The sequence below is a fragment of the Grammomys surdaster genome, unplaced genomic scaffold, assembly GCF_004785775.1.
Source record: "Grammomys surdaster isolate TR1022 unplaced genomic scaffold, NIH_TR_1.0 140, whole genome shotgun sequence".
Taxonomy (NCBI): domain Eukaryota; kingdom Metazoa; phylum Chordata; class Mammalia; order Rodentia; family Muridae; genus Grammomys; species Grammomys surdaster.
The window spans coordinates 11,013,549-11,032,277 of NW_021604598.1; the positions used below are offsets into that span (position 1 = coordinate 11,013,549).

Genomic DNA, 18,729 nt, shown 5'->3' on the forward strand with positions numbered 1-18,729 from the left:
TAGTAGTTAAGTGAATGAGGCATAGAAAACACCAAACACTACAAAATCGACCAAATGATAAAAATTAGTATGTACCTTTTAATAATAACTCTGAATATCAATGGTTAAAATTCCATAATTACAGGCAAGGCTTCTAATCTGTGTATTGCTACCCTTTGGGGTTGATTATTGGATATGCTGCTTATTACATATTTATATTATGATTCATAACAGCAGCAAAATTAAAGTTATCATGTAGCAACAAAAATTTTTATGATTCCACAACATGAGGAACTGTATTAAAAGGTCACAGCACTAGGAAGGTTTAGAACTACTGGTCTAGGGAGTGGAAGGGAGTTGAGCACAGACACAGAGAGGACCACCTGTTGTTATCCTTTGCTAGAAGAAGGCGGTGATGAACGCCTGCAACATGCCAAAAGCACAGTTTCGCTCCTCATTTGATTCGTGGTCACCCTATTCCAGCTAAGGAAACTGATGGGCACTGGTAGTTTCTCACAGCCAGAGTGGAATAAGTTGGGCTAGGAATCTAGATCTGTCTCTAAAACTCTTGTTTCTTTTTACATCTCACTATTTCCAGGGGTCCCACAGCAGGAAAACTCCCTTCCTCCCCCACATTCTAGTCAAGTTGTGGCTGTGGCAAGACTTTGTTATGCATCATCTCTGGGCTGGGGAAGAGAAGAAATGATTCTGTTGCAGAATATCAACCTTTCTGTCTAAGTTACCTTTCTACTGCTCTGATAAAATAGCAAGCACCTTGGGGAAAAAAGGATATCCTTCATCTTACACTTCTGGGTCACATCCATCATCCAAGGAAGTCAGAGTAGGAGCTCAAGGCAGGGACCTGGAGGCTGGAACTGCTGCAGAGCCCATGGAGGGAATGCTATTTATTAGCTTGTTTCTCATGGCTTGCCCAGCCATGAGCAACGACCACAGACTGTGCAAACCAAGACTTGCCTTCAAGGTGATTTGGTGGGGGAATCTTCTTAACTGAGGACTTTTTTCCAAAATCAAGTCTGGGCTGTGTCAAGTTGACAAAAATCTAGCCAGCACACTTGCCAACTACAGTTTTAATGTAATGAGGATTTCCAGCTCCTTGACTGATTTTGTTAACCTGGCTTTCTTCTAACTGGGAATATAAAGCTTTGTACTTGCCTCTTTATCAAAAGTCCACAACACATGGGTATGCTCTGGTCTGACTTCAAACATGTCTTTGTGTGTATGTGTGTAAATGTGTACATGGTTACAGGTACACTTGTGTAGTGGCCAAAGGACAACTTCAGGTGTCATGCCTCAGGAACTGCCTTCTCTTGTTTTTTTGAGACACAATCTCTCACTGGCCTGGAATTTGCTGGTTAGGCTATGCTGTCTGGTTAGCATGCCTCTGGGATCCTCCTGTCTCTGTAGCTCTCTTACCAGCCCTCCTATTACAGCTGCATAACACCACATCTGGCTTCTTTGTTCTGGAGATCAAACTCAAGTCTTTACTGATTGAACCATGTCCTCAGCCCAACCATGTTTTTAATTTGCCTTTTTTTTACATTTATGTATTAGGAGTGTCTGTGGGTCTTTGTGTGTATGTGTGTGACATGGAACATGTGTAGAGGTCAGAGAACAACCTGTAGCTCTTTTCTTTCACTATGTGAGTTCCAAGCACTGAACTTAGGTCATCAGGCTTGGCAGCAAGCACATCTACACACTGAGCTATCTCTCTAGCCCTAATGTCATTTTAAACGACTTGGATATCCAAAGTGATGCAAAGGTTCACCCAAGTCATGAAAAGAGGTGAGTAATATTACTCATTTAATTCTTGGAATGTTTTCTTTTTGTCCATAGTGCCTGCCTGGGACTGAGAGTTAAGCTTATTTACTAAAGACTCAGTTCTGGAGTTAAGTCTTCAAACCTGGGTTCTCTCTATAGTCAAATGCACCAGAAAGAGCAAACAGCTACTTGTATTGGTCATGTAATACTGTACTGAGCATGATGGACTAGAAGGATGAAGAGAGCAGGGGAATTGGAGGAGTGTTCCACCTGGAAGCAGAAGGAAGAAGTAGTGTGTAGCAAAGGGGAAAGATGGTAAAACTGGAGATGGCAATGGAAGCAATGGAGAAACAGAGACTCCAGCAAAGAGATGGCTGTCAGGCAGGGAGTGCGGGGGTAGCCTGAACCAGTGTTAGAGGTGAATCGAATATCAGGACCCAGGCCAAGAAACAGAGTGTAAGGATTCTGACTTGGGTACTATGGCAGAAAAGGCAACAGTGTGAGGTGCAGTCAGATTTGGACACTAAAGGTAGTGGGTAAGGAATGTTTTTCATTGTCTGTGGCTTACAGAAACCTAAGAGAATAAACTGAGATGCTGCTAACTTTACATCTGGTGATAGGACCATCTAAGTTCAACAGGATAAAGGATCACAGGGCATCTGATGCAGAAGATGATGGGGTATCAGGAACCTATTCATCTCTCCATGACCTTGCTGATAACACTGAGTGTTTTTCTAACACCAGTATTTCCTAGAGATTTGTATTCACTAGGCACTGTTGGGTTAGAAAGTACATTGTATACTATCTTTACACCTCACATTTCTTCTGGTTGAGAATAGGCCACATACTTTGTCACATATTTCTGAGTCTTTATCACAAACGTGAGTCAGGTTTGGTGCGTAAATCGTCATAAGAAAGTTCTTAAGAAACAGATGCAAGCCTGGTCATATGGGTGAGCTGGTAGAGTGCTTGCCTAGCACACAGAAAGCCCCAGGTTCTGTCCCCAGCACTGGATACCAGGTATATGGACATATTCTGTAATCCTAGCTTGAGGGAGGTAGAGGCAGAAAGATCCAAATTTGAAGGTCATGACAGAAAAGATGGCTTAGTCAGTAATACGCTTGTTGTTTGAGCTTGAGGATTAGGTATGGTGGTATGACTACCATTACATCATCACTTTACAGAAAGATCCCTGTGGCTTCTTGGGCAGCCAGTATAGATTTGTTTCAGACAAAAGAAATGGATAGAGAAGTTTCTCAAGTCGACGTCTAGCCTCCACATGCATGCATACACACATATACACATAGTTATAAACCACTGTCACTTCCAAATACAAAATATTCAAGGTCATTATTGTCTATATATGATTTTGAGGATAGTCCGAGAAATACACAATTTTGTCTCACAAACAAACAAACAAATCCAAAACCCCCCAAAGTAAACAACTAAAAATATAGAACAAACAAATGCAGATGGAACATAATTTTGAGAAAAGAAATGCAGAAGGCAGAGGTCCCATGAAGGCAGGACACAGGAAGTGGGCAGGAGGGAAACCATGGACATGCTATACTCACTTCTCAAATTGGTTCTCACTTCAATTGTAGTGGGTACCCCAGTTGGATGGTGGTGCAGGCACATATGTGTCTCAAGAAGCTGGCAAGGCAGTAGCTGCAGTAGCATTGGCCTGCTGTCTCTGACAAAGCCTTGGTTTTATGAGGGAAAGAGCTGACAGTGCAGGTGGGATTAGGACCTTTTGTTTCTGGCTTGATTCTCCTCACTGGAGCTCATGAACAGTTTATGGTAGGGTACTGATAAATCTCTGGTCCACCTTACTTCAGTGAATTCAGAATAATCTATGTTAGTCCTTCAGTAAGGCTTCTTCAGCTGGCATGACATTATGTTGGAAAGTTTCATGGAATGTGCCACATTCACCCTTTAATTAGACGAAAATCAGACTTAAAAGATTTTGAGTAATTTGGAAGAATCCAGTCTTCGGTGTCAGACTTGCTAAATCCCTTGAGAATTTTGAAGTGGAAATATAAGATATCATAATATAGAGTAAGGACCAGTTAATCCTAAGAGTATATGAGTGATTTTAAACCTAAAATACTACAAACTTAACTCTTTCCTTTATAAGAAATTCAAGTTACCTTCATGAACACTGTAGAACTTTCCAGCATGTGGAATATCAGGCCCAGGGTATGGTCACAGCATTTTGCTGTAACTCTCTTAGTTTTAGGAAATTTGGTTCATCTAAGATGCTTTATTCTTCTTTTCAGTGCCACCAAGGTTTGAACTTGGGACATTGTGTACATAGGCCAGTGCTGATCTGTGTTCTCAGCTCTTTTCTGATGTTTTTTGAAATGGAGCCACTAGGCCTGGCTCTATGCTTTTCTTATTGTAGTCATTGCCTCTGCCTCTCCTGCTCCTCTGTTCTCATAATTTGTGTTGTTTTGTGTTATGTTGTGTTATTTTGTTGTTGTTTTGTCTCCCAAGGTCAGTTTCCCATGAAGCAATGTTTTCAGCCACAGTAGGGTTGCTAATACCCTCTGTATTACCTTCAGGGTCCTGAAGTTGATAGCTGCACTAGTGTAATTGTTTTATTTTCTCCCTCTCAGGTGCACAACAAAGATGTCTGTTTTTAGAATACCTCAAATATTAAAGAATAGTCTGTGTTGAATCTTTGAAAGAACTAAAAATGAGAATATTTAATATATATATATATTTTTTCTTTTTTTTTTTTTACTATGTATCCCAGGTTTCCTGTAAACTCATGACTGTTCTGCCTCACTCTTTGGAGTGCTACATTGCTGAAGTATACCACTCCGCCAAGTAATATCTCTAATCACCTTCTTTTCTTGGAATAGTGCTTCTAGATATGTTTGCTTACAATCACATCACTTCTAGAAGAACCATGTGAGAAGAGTAAGACAATGTTGATTATTCTCTTTTTTAAAAAAGGAAATTTGGGTTTGGAAAAGAATAATATATGGGTTGACAGACAACCAGGGCATGAGCACATTCTTCAGGCTAACAAGCTAACAAAAGACTAGGGCAGGCAATATGCACAGATTGACTGAGTTCAGCTCATTTTGTTTTCTTGAACCACTCTCAGTAGAAAGCAGAGAGACATGTGAGTATACTTGTGTGGGAAGTTCCACAAACATATTCAGATTTTCATTTTCTGGACAAGTGGTAGCACTGTTCCCCATACCATTTGGGAATCCTATGGATAGAAGACTTGCCAGTGACATAAGTATGTATGTTGTCCCCTTTACAAGCAGAAGTGTTAAGATTGTGAAAACAGATGCATCCCTTCCCCAATGACATAGACAGGTAAGATAAAACCATTGATATCCTTAATCTTTCCATGACACAGTAAACAGAAGCATCTTGTTGGACAGATACACGATGATTTTTATGTAAGGTTGCATAAGATTTAGAATTGCTATGGTAGTAAAACTTCTCTTTAATAGGAACTAAGGAACACAGATGGGTAGAGAATCTGCAGATTAGTGGATGGGTGTGTGGATGAACAGATGGACAGGGAATAACAATGATAAGCTGACTCACTGACAAAAAAACGGTAAAGATTTGGTCATATTCACGACAACCCAAAGTTTGTTTATACATATATATATATATATATATATATATATATATATATATGCAGAGTATTATTATTTGTCCCTTTTTGTTTTTTGTTTGTGTGTTTGTAAAGGAAAGGGTGGGAAACTAGCAAAATTTGGAAAGTGTTTACTGAGAAAGCCTTAGTTCAATCCCAAAACCAATATAAAAGAATTCTGGACAAGATGATGCATTTCTTGTATTCCCAGGGTATGGAAGGCAGAGTGAGTCAGTTCACTGGGGCTTACTGCCAAGTCTAGCACAGAGGGTTCAGGCCATTGAGAAAATCTGCTTCAAAAAACAAGGTGGACAAGATCTGAGGAATAATACTTGAGGATGACCTTCATGCAGTGTGCTTTCACACATGTGTATGTGCTTATGTACCTGCACATACACGTGCATTAATATGAACACACACACATATGTACATAGAAAGGATTAAGATTTATGATGTAGATGAACCTTGAGGGCATCATGGTAAGTTAAGAAATCCAGTCACACAAAGACAAATAACAATCCCACTTATATGAAGCACCTGAGGTCAAATTCATAGAAAGAGAGTGTGGAATGACTACTGAGAACTGGCCAGTAAGCAGATTGAACCAAATTCTGGAGCCTGGGGCACTCAATTTATAAGAAGGAGTATTTATGTGAGTCCATCCTCAAAGCTGTGAACACCACAGAATTTAGATCTTAAAAGTGGCTCTGTGGAAGTGTCATAGTACACACCTGCAACTCCCTCTGTCAGATGAAAGCAAGACCATTAAAAGCTCAAGGTGAAACTGTGCAATGTAGTGAGCTCCTGCCTCACAAAGGAAGCAGGAATGCTGAGATACACAAGTTTATGTTATACCTAAAAATTATCATACAATAAAAGTAAAGCAGCCAGGAGGGGTATACATCTGTGATCCCAGGCAGAAGCCAAATAGCTAGTCCAGGCCACATAGGGCAACACACCAAGACCCTGTCACAAAAAAGAAAAACAAACAAACAAAGAAACAAACAAACATCTGGACATGTCTTTGCAGTAAGTGTTAGCATTCCTTCTAGGCTCTGCCCCACAGTCACCTGGCAGTAGCCAGGTATGACTGATTCACTATAAAAGGGACTACTTGCCCCCTCCTCACTCTCTTGCTCTCTTACCATCTTCTCCCTCTGTTCCTTTTTCTTCCCAATACCCCCCTCTCTTTCATGTGCTCATGCCCAGCCCTTACTCCTCTACTCTCTCTGTTTCTGTCTCTCTCTCTGCCTTTCTCTCTTTGCCTTACTCTGTCTCTACTGCACCTTCAACTCCCCTCCCCATGCCCTAAATAAACTCTTTTCTATACTATACCCATTATGTGGCTGGCATCTTAGGGGAAGAGATGCCTCAGGATGGGCCCATAGAGTCACCCCCTTCCCCCTGCACCATATCTCTCACTCTACCAAATATATCCCTGGCTTTCTTTCTTTTTTTATAAAACACAACAGTAAGTAGGGTTTTTTCTAATGTGTGTTTGCTTGTTTTGAAACTGCGTCTTGTCACATGTAATCCAGGCTAGCCTCACTGTGGGACTAAGGCTAGCTTTCACTCTCTATCCTCCTTTCTCAATTTCATATTCTCTGGAATCATGTCATCTATACCACTCAGGACAAGCAGAATTTATCCATTTACTTAAGTTGTAGTTCATCTTTCAATCCTCTTGTCTCTAACTTGTGGGGTGCTACAATTATAGTATGTGCCCCACTTGTGAAAAGGTACCTTTCTAGGATGAAACCATGGAATGCCATAAAGTTACACCATAAAATTGATCTAAGGCAAGAGGTTTATTGAGGGAGGGTGAAAGGCTATCAAGGAGTAGGGACATGAGAAAGATAGAGAGAAGACAAACAGACAGAGTGACAGAAAGACAGAAAGAACAAACAAGATGGAGAGAAAATGCAAGAGAGAGAGACAGAGACAGAGAGAGAGAGAGAGAGAGAGAGAGAGAGAGAGAGAGAGATTGTTCTGTCTGGTAGGAATGAGTGATGATATAAACTGTTGCTGGTGAGTTCGAAAGGCAGATTGATGGAGTACCTAATTACCTAATTTAGAGCAACTAAGGAGAGTTATTTTAATTTAATTTTGTTGTTGTTATTTGGAAATTGAATTCAAGGCCTTGAGTATGCTGGGGAGTTCTGGATTGTGGCTGTAAATGTCCTGGCAAAAAGTTCTTTAGGATGGAAATTAGGAGCTCCAAGAAAGCTCTGTTCTGTAGGTTTCACATCTCAGACCTCAGTCCCCACAGTTGCCCTGTAAAACAGAGATTGTTTTGTCCTTCTTTCATAGAGGAGAAGATGTCAGAGAACAGACTAGACAATAGGCCCCAGTACCTGAACCTCCATATCAGAGCCTTTCTGCAGTTTACTAAAGATTATTAAAAATAATCTAGTGAAAATGATGTTTGTGAGGAACTTTCCAGAATTAGTGTTGCATGACAGACTTTTCCTGGAGAGAAGTAGCACACAGGTTTGTTCACCCAAGAGAAGGAATGGAATCCAGGACAGACCAAGGTAACAATGTGCCCAAGTTTAACTAAGTGAACAATGGGTGTTTATTGGGATTATTAAAAGGAGCATGGGTGAAATGTTACATAAAATAAGCAGGGATGACACAAAAGCCCACCCCAACAAGGATGATGGCATTACAAAGTTCAACCATGGGGTGTGTTTCTGTACAGTTTGCAGGCAGCTCTGGCGTCCCAGAATCTCTACCTAGCAGTTGAGCTGTCAAGTATCCTCTCCTAAAGTTGTTCACCCTTTTTATTCTGCTGCAGATGGGTCCTAGTCTTTTCTGAACCAGGGAGCTCTCCCTCTGATCCAGGGAAGTTTTTATTCAGAAGAAACTGCCATTCAACAATTAGAATGCTGGTTAGAATGTTTCTTTTCAGTTCAAAAGGTCTGGGAAGATGGTTCAATAGGTAAAGTGCTTACTTTAAAGGTATGAGGCTAGTTTTGAGTTTAGTCCCCAGAATTTAAAACAATAACAACAACAACAACTCACTCCCTTCTAACCTCAGCACTAGGGGGGGTGGAGGAAGGTAGAGACAGATGTTCATATCCTCTGGGCTTGCTGTTCAGATTAACCTACTTGGTGAATTACTTAGTGAATTTTAGACCAATAGGAAACCTGGTCACAGTATTCCTATTTTGGTCAAGCTTCAAGACTGGCATATATAATTTGATCATGCGAGCCCTTTTTGTCCTGGGAATACTTTTATTCCTGTCCATCATGCTAAAATCAAAGTACATAGCTTGAAACTGAAAATGGGTCCCCAGAAAGAGTTATTAAATTAACAGGCTGGCAGGCCAAGGACTGGTAAGATTCTGCATAGAACCTTACCAACCTAAGACAGAAGTGCATTGCTTTTAATAATGCATATTCCATGACGGGTAAGGAAGGCTTTCTTGTCAGAAGACAGGCTCAGTCTTGTTTATGAAATAAAAAAGTGGGAGAGGCTGAGAGCTTTTGAGGCTGCTTAGCAAGATTCTGATATGGACCAAGAACAAGGAAATGGGCTGCTTGGCAGGAATATGACATTGGCCAAGGACAAGGAAATGGGCTTCAGGCAGGATTCTGACATTAGGTTAGAACAAAGAAGTAATTTCAGACATGAATCTACATATTAGGCTAGAACAAGGAAGTAGGCTTCAGACATGAAAATGACTTTGGGTTAGGACAGGGAAGTAGGCTCACATATTTTGATCATCCTGATAAGCCCTTAGAAACAGTGATAACGGGAATGTTCATGGAACTTTGTTTATTGCCTTGCTTGTTCTTTGACTATTTGTGTTTATTGACTTGCTTGTTCCTTGACTATTTGCATCTATTGTATTGCTAGACTCTCAATCTAGAACTGACCTTAATACTTGCATGTAATTAAAATGGTATAAAAGCAAAAAGGAGGAGTGGGGATGGGATGGGTTTTTTTTTTTAGTGGAAATGGGGAAAGGGAATGACATGTGAAATGTAAATAAATAAAATATCCAATAAAAAAAGAATTAAAAAATAAAAAGCCCCCCCAAACCAAACCAAAACAAACAAAACAAAACAAACAAACAAACAAACAAACAAAGCATTCCCTAAAGGTACATTCCTGAGCACTCCTGAGGCTTTTATTCTTCCCACCTACCTGTACATGCAAAGTAAATGGATGGCCAAAGATGTTTATTTTTATTAAAATATTCTTATTTGATGCATAGTAATAAAACATTTATGTGGTACAATATGATTGATAAATAATATATGATGATAAGATCAGGGCTATTGCTGCCTCAGTCTTATCTCCATTGCTATAAGTACCAGATTAAAAACCAATGTATAGAAAGCAAGATTTGTTTTAAAGCAAGATTTGAAGAGGTCAGCCTGTCATCAATTGTCCTTGTTGCATTGGGCCTATGGTGAGGCTTATGGCTGAACAGAGCGACTCCTCCTAGTGGAGAAACAAAGAAGTACAAGCTGGGGACAATGCTGCCCTGAAGGGTCACCCAGAGAACTCAAGCCCTTTTTAAAAATTTAATTTATTTACTTTACATCCCACTCAGTGCCCCTTCTCCTCACCATCTCTCCCAATCCTTCTCCTCAATTCCTGTATCCTCTACTCCTCTGAGAGGGTGGAGGTCCACTCCTGGGTATCTTTGGACCCTGTCACATCAAGTCTCTGCAGGGCTAGGTGCATCCTTTTCCGCTGAGGTCAGACAAGGCAGCCCAATGGGAAGAAGCTATCTCACAGACAGGAAACATCTTTTGGGATACCCTCTTACCCCTGCTCAAGTTATTAAAGACCCACCAAGCTGCACATCTGCTACATATGTGTGGTGGTGGTGGGTGGGACTGGGGGAGGGTCCAGCCTGTATATGTTTTTTGCTTAGTGGTTCAGTCTTTGAGAGTTCCAAGGGTCCATGTTAGTTGACACTGTTCGTCTTCCTGTGTAATTCCTATCCCCTTTGGGTCTTCAATCCTTCTCCCAACTCTTCCACAAGAGTCCATCCACTGTTTGGCTATGGGACTCTGTATCCATCTGAATCAGCTGATGGGTGGAGCCTCTCAGATGACAGTTATGGTAGACTCCTGTCTGCAAGCATAACAGAATATCATTAACAGTGTGAGGGATTGGTGCTTGTCCATGGAATGACTCTCAAGTTGGGCTCGTTATTGGTTGGCTTCAGTCTTTGCTCCATCCCCTATACCTGCATTTTTTGTAGACAGGATAAATTTTGGGTGGAAAGTTTTGTGGAAGGGTTGGTATCCCTATGGCTCCACTAGGGCTCCTGCCTGACTACAGGAGGTGGCTGTGGATTGCTGTCTATATGCAGTTAAGGGCAGGCACAAGATAAGGCTAGAGCCTATGATTGGGCAGTGGAAAAAGAAGTCAGGCTAAGAGTTTTAGAGATGGGACAGATAGGGACAGAGAAGACAGAAGGACAGAGAAGATGGAGAAAGACGAGGGCAAACCCAATCCATGTGACTTTAAATAGCCACAGGTAGCTATGAATATCATAGAATGAAAAGAATAATATAGGAGAATTGTCCAGTCTAGGTGGGCAGCTTGTATCAATATCAGTTGGCTCTGAGTTCATTGTGTGGGTGTTTTGTGGGTTGAAATTTACTGATATAAATCTAACTGACAAATTACAAGCTTCTAGAGTTTTTGATTTTTTTGGGTTATGGGGATTTGTGACAGCTAGCCACAGTGGGTAGATGACTGGGAATGTTGGCAGGTTTCACAGCAAGCAAATTCAAAGTTGGGCAAGCACCTCATGAGAACCATGGCAGGATGGGGGGAACCGCGTTACTAGAGCATAGCCAGCATTAGCTTGGGTTGTTTTTTAATATTTACCACAACAGGTGGCCTCTTCAGATTCCCAATGCTGTGAGTCATAGCTAAAGTCACTTCCATTGATTCTTGAGTGCCTCTCCTATCTGAGGTCTTTGTCAAGTTCTTGAGATGCCCCTCACCTCCCCACCCCCATCAGTTGCAAATTTCCATTCATTCTCATGGCCATTTGGCAATCTCTCCTGTCCCTGTCCACACCTGATCCTGAACCCAACCCCGTTCCCCTTTTAATCCCCTCTCTTACCCAGATCCCTCCCTCCAGAAAACTGGTAATAGTTTTCAGTGGGAGGTATTAAAAAAAGAACAGCTGGCTCTCACGGCTCGACTGCCTTCCAAGTTCCCGCACTAATGGCGGCACTAATTGCAGCACCAGTGGCCGCCTGGCACCAGCCGGGTGTTATCATCTCTGCAGACTCTCCGGCAGGAGAGCTCCCTTCACAGCTACGCTAGCTGCAAACCACGATCGTCCACCCTGAGATCAGCCACCACCACACCCATTTCCCGGTAAAATCAAAACTCTTAATGGTTATAGTTAACCAATCAGATTTATATATCGACAAATACTCAAATCCCAAGATGCCCACACAATAATTTCAAAGCCAATTGATAAACGTAAGATGCCAACACATATTAGACAATTTATCCCAATTATCCTAACCTTTTCATATTATCTCTGCGTATGGCTAATTAAAGCCATGCTGGTTTTACTTCTGTTTCCATATTCGCTCCCTCTGTGTTCCTCTCGGCGTCCCTCTCTCTGCCTCCCTTTTCCTTGTCCAGTCACAGGCCTCCCACTGAAAATAGACGGGACAGGAAAATTTCTGCCACAATAGTTCTACCTCAAGATTCAGCTATACTACTCCTGGGGATGTACTCAAAAGATGCGCAACCATTCCACAAATACATTTGCTAAACTATGTTCATAGTCGATTTTATTTATAATAATCAGAAACTGGAAACAACCTAGATGTCCCTCAGCTGAAGGATGGATAAAGAAAATGTGGTACATCTACACAATGGGATACTGTTCAGCAATTAAAAACAAGACACCAGGAATTTTGCAGGCAAATGGATGGAACTTGAGAATATCATCCTGAATGAGGTAACACAGACCCAGAAGGGCATACATGGTATGTTCTTACTTATAAGTGGATTTTAGCCATAAAATACAGGATAGCCACTCTACATCCCACAGACCCAAAGAAGCTAAATAAGAAGGAAATCTCAAGACAGGATACTTGATTCTTACTTAGAAGGGGGAATAAAATAGACCACAAGACCTTTCAGTAGTTCCTAAGACTTCCCAGTCGTACTGTAGTGGAGATCAAGCTTTTACCACAGCCCTGATCATCACTTCTGCCTGAGAAGGTCTCAGTAAAAAAAATTTACTAAATAAAAATGGATACTTCTTACTTTTGCCAATTACCATATTTAAGTTGCTTGTGCCTCATAGGCTCACAAGTTTAACAAAAGTTGCAAACCATGTGCCTTGTGTATATAATCATTTGTTTTATTACAGGTGGGAAATACCCTAATACATGCCTGCTCTGCAGTAGTTAATACTAACAGCCAAGCCTAACATTCCACCTTCGTACCAGATGGGGGCACTCCAGTTTTCTCCCAAATTTTACCTCAGAAGCGAGAGACAGAAAAGGGTGAGGATGGTTTATTAGGAACATGATCAAAATATATTATTTACATTTATGAAAATATATAAGGAAACCAATTATATATAATTAATATATGCATATATATATATATATATTTTAGACTTATACTATACAAACTCAACTATTTCAACAGGAATGTTTTTAGTCTGTTGAGCATCCTAGGCTATCCTCAACTTTGTGCTCCTTCAGACTCGTCTTCTAACTGCTGGAATTACAGCGAATGTGCCACCACCTTGGGCTTTGGCTTTAGCAGTTAAAAAAAAAATACTCTAAGGGCTTTTGATGAGTGAGCAGAAGTAGAAACTACCACTGAGGCACTGGGCAATTACGGACAGGTTTTATGGGAGCAAAACAGCAGATAATGTGTTTCTAATTTAGTGTATAATTCCCCAGAGAGTTAAATAAACTAATGTAAATAGTGAGTGTCCCAAAGGTTTGAGAAGCCATGCAGTTAACTCACTCTACTGTCCTGTGCTGAGCCCGGGCACATTCTCTTCATTCGTTTGCTTCTCATGTTTCTCTCGCTAGCATTTGTGCTTTCCAGATGCCACCAATCTCCCTGAACTATAGCTTGTGGGGGACTGCTGCATGGCCTCCTGCTCTAGCTGTTTCCTGTCTGTTGGGTCCCTGACATTGCAGAGGCCCTTATACCTTACTTACCAAACCCTCTGCACCAAAGAAGAGGGGTTGATCTTCATTGTCTTCCTTGGCCAACTGAGGCACTTCTAAAGGGCCCAGAACTCTGATGTGTAGGGCAGTCTTTTCCATAGCTGGCTTCTCTCTCCAGTGAGGTTTTCATTAACAATGACAGAATGATTGTGAACATGAGTTATAAGGACTCAGAGTGTTCTCAGTCATCCAAGGGCTCATGAGTCAAACCTTTCTGGTAAGACCTTGTAGACCAAGTGGAAAGAGTGTGACTCTAATGAGATATACTGAGAGCAGGAGGCCTGACTCTTTAGATACGACTACCCACACAAGCAAGATTCATACAGCGGAGTGGAACAGTGGTGACAGAAAAGGTAAGCAGTCCTAGTGAATTTTAGGCCCAGTTCTGCTCTGGATGAATGATCTTACACATGTGTAGCAGTTACTGTTTGCTAACCACAGATATGTATATCATATCATAGATTTTGAGATGTTGGGGATTAAACCCAGGGCTTTACACCTTCTGAGAGCCCTAGGACAACTGAATAGTTCCAGCATAGGTTTTTAATCAATGAACCAAATGAAGAAGCTGCTCTTTAGGGCAGGTTCTGGAACCTTATTCTACCACAAGATGGTAGTATAGTATCATTCTTTTGAAACTGATACCTAGTTCCTGGCCCTTGTTTTGAGCCTCAGGAAAATGTTTGCAGGACTCTTTAAATTGATTCTGTCTTCAATGAGCTCAAGCTCTGAGTGTTTTCCTTTTAATACAACAATCAGATTTCCTTCCCTCAAACTTTGAAGTGTTACAGGTACCCTCAGCACAGTCAATGAGGTGATCAAGAAATGAGAATTCGACAAAGTCTGCTTTTCTATTAACCTTCCCACCTTCTGTTTACAGTACTTTCAGGTTACCTTTATTGCAAAGCAAAAAGTATTCAGCAAGATTCCTCCCACAAGTGACTCTAACAAGTTTTGGGTTCCTGTTTGTTTTTAATCACATTAGATTATATTTACCTCAATCTTCAGGGAATATAGCAACCACTTTGCCTACCCTCAAATATTTGATAGGTCTTAACATTTTTTTTTCATGTAGTAAGTAGTCAAGGACACACCTACATGGGTTAAAAGTGGTATCTGGGCAATTACCCTGCTGTTGTTTGTCTAATGTACATGGGTTTTTCTTTCCTTTTCCTACCCATGCAATCAACTTTGAGTCTCATTTGGGTGTTGACAAGTTTTGATTTACATTTCAGTTTCTAAAGCTAAGAGCATTGTGGTTCAGTGCCAGTCCCGAACCAGTGAGTCTCTGATGATTACAGCAGCAGGCAGCTTTTTCACTGAAAGCCTTCAGAGTGGAAACAGTGCTTTTTTGATTCATACGTTTGTTTATTTAGCTGTATGCCATTACAGACATCTTGTAAAAGTTATCAAATATGACATTTTACAAAGATGCATGGAATACTAATGAGGTAAAAGCTTCAAAATAACAATCCCCCAAAGTTATTATAGTTAAAAATTGTTACCAAGAATGTCATAAACCAGCAACTTTTAGCTCTTTTCCACACATGTGATAAAACCCTGCTTCTAACTTTGACCTTATTACTGAGTACACAGAGTTCATGGCCAGTTTATACACACTCAGCATTCCACTCGTAGTGTGGGCTAGGTGGGAGTGCATGCATGTACCTAGGTCACAAACCAGTAATTATTTAATGAATAAAACTGCTAGCAAGCTGCCCAATTTTTGAAGGTAAAATGGGCATGACAACTAAAGCATGTATTTGTATTATATATCTAATTTTAAAATTTTAGTTAACATGAACAGTGACTCTGAAAGGGAATAGAAAAATTTTAAAAAATGCCTCTTCATGAAGATCTATAAAATAAGTAGCTTTCATCTTATTAATTCAGAGTTTAGTCACTAAAGGGAAAACCAAAGAAAAATAAACATCTAAGAAGGGCACCCAGGGTCCCTCCCCATCCACAATGCTGGACTCCAGTTATTAGCAGGGTAGTTGCCAGTTTCTTATTTTGATTGACAGTTTAATAAGGGACCTGGGGCTATCTTTTCAGTATGAACATACAACCTTACCAATTACTTTTAAATTATTGCTAATCTTCCAGACATTAAAAAGCCTAAGGTATAAAGATATCTGAAAAATATCTGCTGAAGAAGCATCTTCTACAAGTGGTTTAAAAGGTCCAGTTCAGAAAATTCGCTAGCATTTAGTCAATAGAATTTAGGCAGTGAGGATTATTTTTTTAAAAGAAAAACTTGTAGTTTATAATAGTTCATTGCTTCAATTAGGAGTGTAAAAGAAGGGAGTTTTGTAATGCAATTGTCCAGCAAAGGAAACCGCTTTAAATTGGGGGATTATGTGCAGAGACCACCTGTGGGGCATTCAGAGCCTTTTCTATAATGCACAGCCCAGGCCTAGCTGCCTGCGGGCTGGCTAACAAAGCCTTGGAAAGCTGTTGAAAAGGCTGAGCGCACTTGCGCCTCTGGTCTTCACTAACTGTTACAAGTCTTCCTCTCCCTCTCTGCCTCTCCTTTTTAAAGTAAAAGTCCCACATCCCTTTAATGGAAGAGCGTTAAGGCTCCACGGTGGCCAATTGGTCTGCACCAAGAGGAGCCAGGCAGCAGGGAAAGAAACTCCAGGCTATACAGCACATTCACAGAGGAGAAAAGATCAAAGTTTTCCAAACTCAAAAGACCAAGTTCCCTACAGATTAACCCTATTCATTTAGCTCCTCTTAAAGGAATGATGTGCAAAGCCACTGGGCAGACAGGTAAAAAGTTCAACAATTGCCAGCACATTCTTCTGCTGATTCAACAGCCTTCTGTTCAAATAAATTAGCTTAGTCTTGACAGAGGAACAATAGCTTTTTTTTCTCCAGGAAAAGCAGCACACTTGGAATACACAAGCAGGGAATGCTATTAAGAAGTTAACCCATTCGTTTAATCTGTTAGCCAGCACCTGCTCTGCTACACCAGATTGTCAAGTGACTTACAGTACAGAGGTGACCTGTGGCCTCAAATACTAACCTCCACATTTCTGAGTGTGGCCAAGTCTGTAAAAGGCCAGTGCTTTCAAAATCACAGACTGAAGATACTCACATAGGGTTGCTGTTTCAATTTAAGTGGCATTATACCAGCTAAATAAACAGGCCAAGTGGAATGGCCACCTTTGCAAACTGTCGATCCACACACACCATGAAGAGCTGTAACCCACAGGTCAGCAAAGAGAGACCATGAAAAACACCATTTTGGGGGAAAGTGCAAAAAGCGTGACTTTGATTTCAATTCAACAATGACATTTACTTTGCTAACAGTTTAAGAATTAGAAGTTAACAGGTAATTGTCTCCATGCCTAAAGTCAGTACAAAATGGCAAGCCAGAAAATGTCCATTTCCTCACGTGTCCTCAGCAAGCAGAAGGGGGACAATTCAGAAGAGGTGGGGGACAGGGTGGTACTTAAATCATTTATCAAAAGTCATTTTATTGACAAAATAGAATACTTATATTTGTTCTTACAGGGTAGTCTCTAAACTTTTTACAAATAATGTACACATTGTATATCTTTGGATATATACATATTTTACACTTTTTTTTACAACTTAACAAATAATTATATAAATACATCCTTTAATGTAAGAAACCCGTATTTACTTGGGGTGTATAATTAAGACATTTTTTTTGTTTATTTAAGGCATCTGCCTGGTCATTAAGAATACCCAAACTGTTCAGTCCCACAAGGTAGCAGTTGTCCCTCTTCTAGGGTATATAAGGGCTTGAATTTATGCTGACGTAGTTGAGGGTGAAGCAGTCCCTTGGGTGAAGTCTGTAGTGGTATTACCTCAAGACTCCTCCAGGGTATCCAGGAGGGTTCCAACTATCCTAGCCCACTGAAACCATTGTCTAGGGTAGGCGCTCCGTGGCATCGGAGGGGAGGGGCTAGGTCTGGGAGGCTTCAATGCCAGGTACTTTGTTCTAAGGGAGTCATTTAAGTCCCTGCGGCTAATGGATACCATTAAGAGTTCATTATCATGCTAATAGCAGTCAACACGGTGAAGGGGTGGGAACCCCAGCCGGTCTGGGGTCCCTTTGCCGCCCTCAGGTTCTCCATCCCCCACCCCTCTCCGCCCCTTCTGGGCGTCTGTTCAGGGTTCAGACCTGGGACAATGGCATTTGCTTAGGGTAAGATACAGAACTAGCCGTGCCAGACCGCCACGTCAGGCCGGTGCTGACGTCGCTGTAGAGGGATCCCCCGCCTCCGCCATGCCCTCCACCCCCGCCGGGCCCAGGGCCACCACCCCCAGGACCTGTGCCTCCAGCGCCGGCGCCTAAGGCAGCGCCCTTGCTGGCCCAGCAGCAGCGAGTGCATAACGCGCGCCAGGACTCCAGAGTCTTGCCGGACCAGACCCACACGCCCGATGTGATGCCCACCACTAGGCACATGAAGTACTTGAGCATGAAGACCGCATAATCGGGCCTGCGAGCCTGGTCTGGTTGCAGGTCCCGAAGGCAAGGGCAGTTGTGAGTGGCCTCCCAGCGCGGTCGGTTGTGCTGCTCATAGAAAAGGCAGGCGACAACGACGGCGGCGGGCACGGTGTAGAGCACGGTGAAGAGGCCCAAGCGGATCATGAGCTTTTCTAGCTTGTGTGTCTTAGTTGGGCCTCCTTGCTGCTTGATGACTGAACGGATTCGGAACAGCGACACGAAGCCAGCTAACAGAAACATAGTCCCAATGAAGAGGTAGATGACTAGTGGCGCCAGCACAAAGCCGCGTAGGTTGTCAAGGCTCTGGTTGCCCACGTAGCAGATGCCCGCCACCGGGTCGCCGTCCACGGAGCTGAGCGCCAGCACCGCGATGGACTTGACGCTGGGCACGAGCCACGCGGCCAGGTGGAAGTACTGCGAGTAGCCTGCTATGGCCTCGTTGCCCCACTTCATGCCAGCCGCCAAGAACCACGTGAGCGACAGGATTACCCACCAGATGGAGCTGGCCATGCCAAAAAAGTAGACAAGGAGGAAAACCACCGTGCACAGCGCGGGGCCAGTGGTCTCATAGCGCACGTGCTGCTCCACTGCGCCCAGCTCCTCGTACTCGCCGCGCGCCCCCGGGCTGCTCGCCCCCGCTCCCGCCGCCCCCGCGCCAGCTGCCGCC

General features: G+C 42.1%; 1 protein-coding gene across 1 annotated transcript in view; it reads right to left on the reverse strand.

The window, feature by feature from the left end:
* Positions 1-16,499: 16,499 nt before the first annotated feature.
* The window catches only part of Fzd8 (frizzled class receptor 8), a 4,331-nt gene continuing 2,101 nt past the window's right edge, over positions 16,500-18,729 (reverse strand). Inside the window, exon 2 of the mRNA XM_028763698.1 lies at positions 16,500-18,721. Within this exon, the coding sequence (XP_028619531.1) occupies positions 17,730-18,721 (992 nt within the window). The 3' untranslated portion in view covers positions 16,500-17,729. The remainder of the gene's footprint in view (positions 18,722-18,729) is intronic.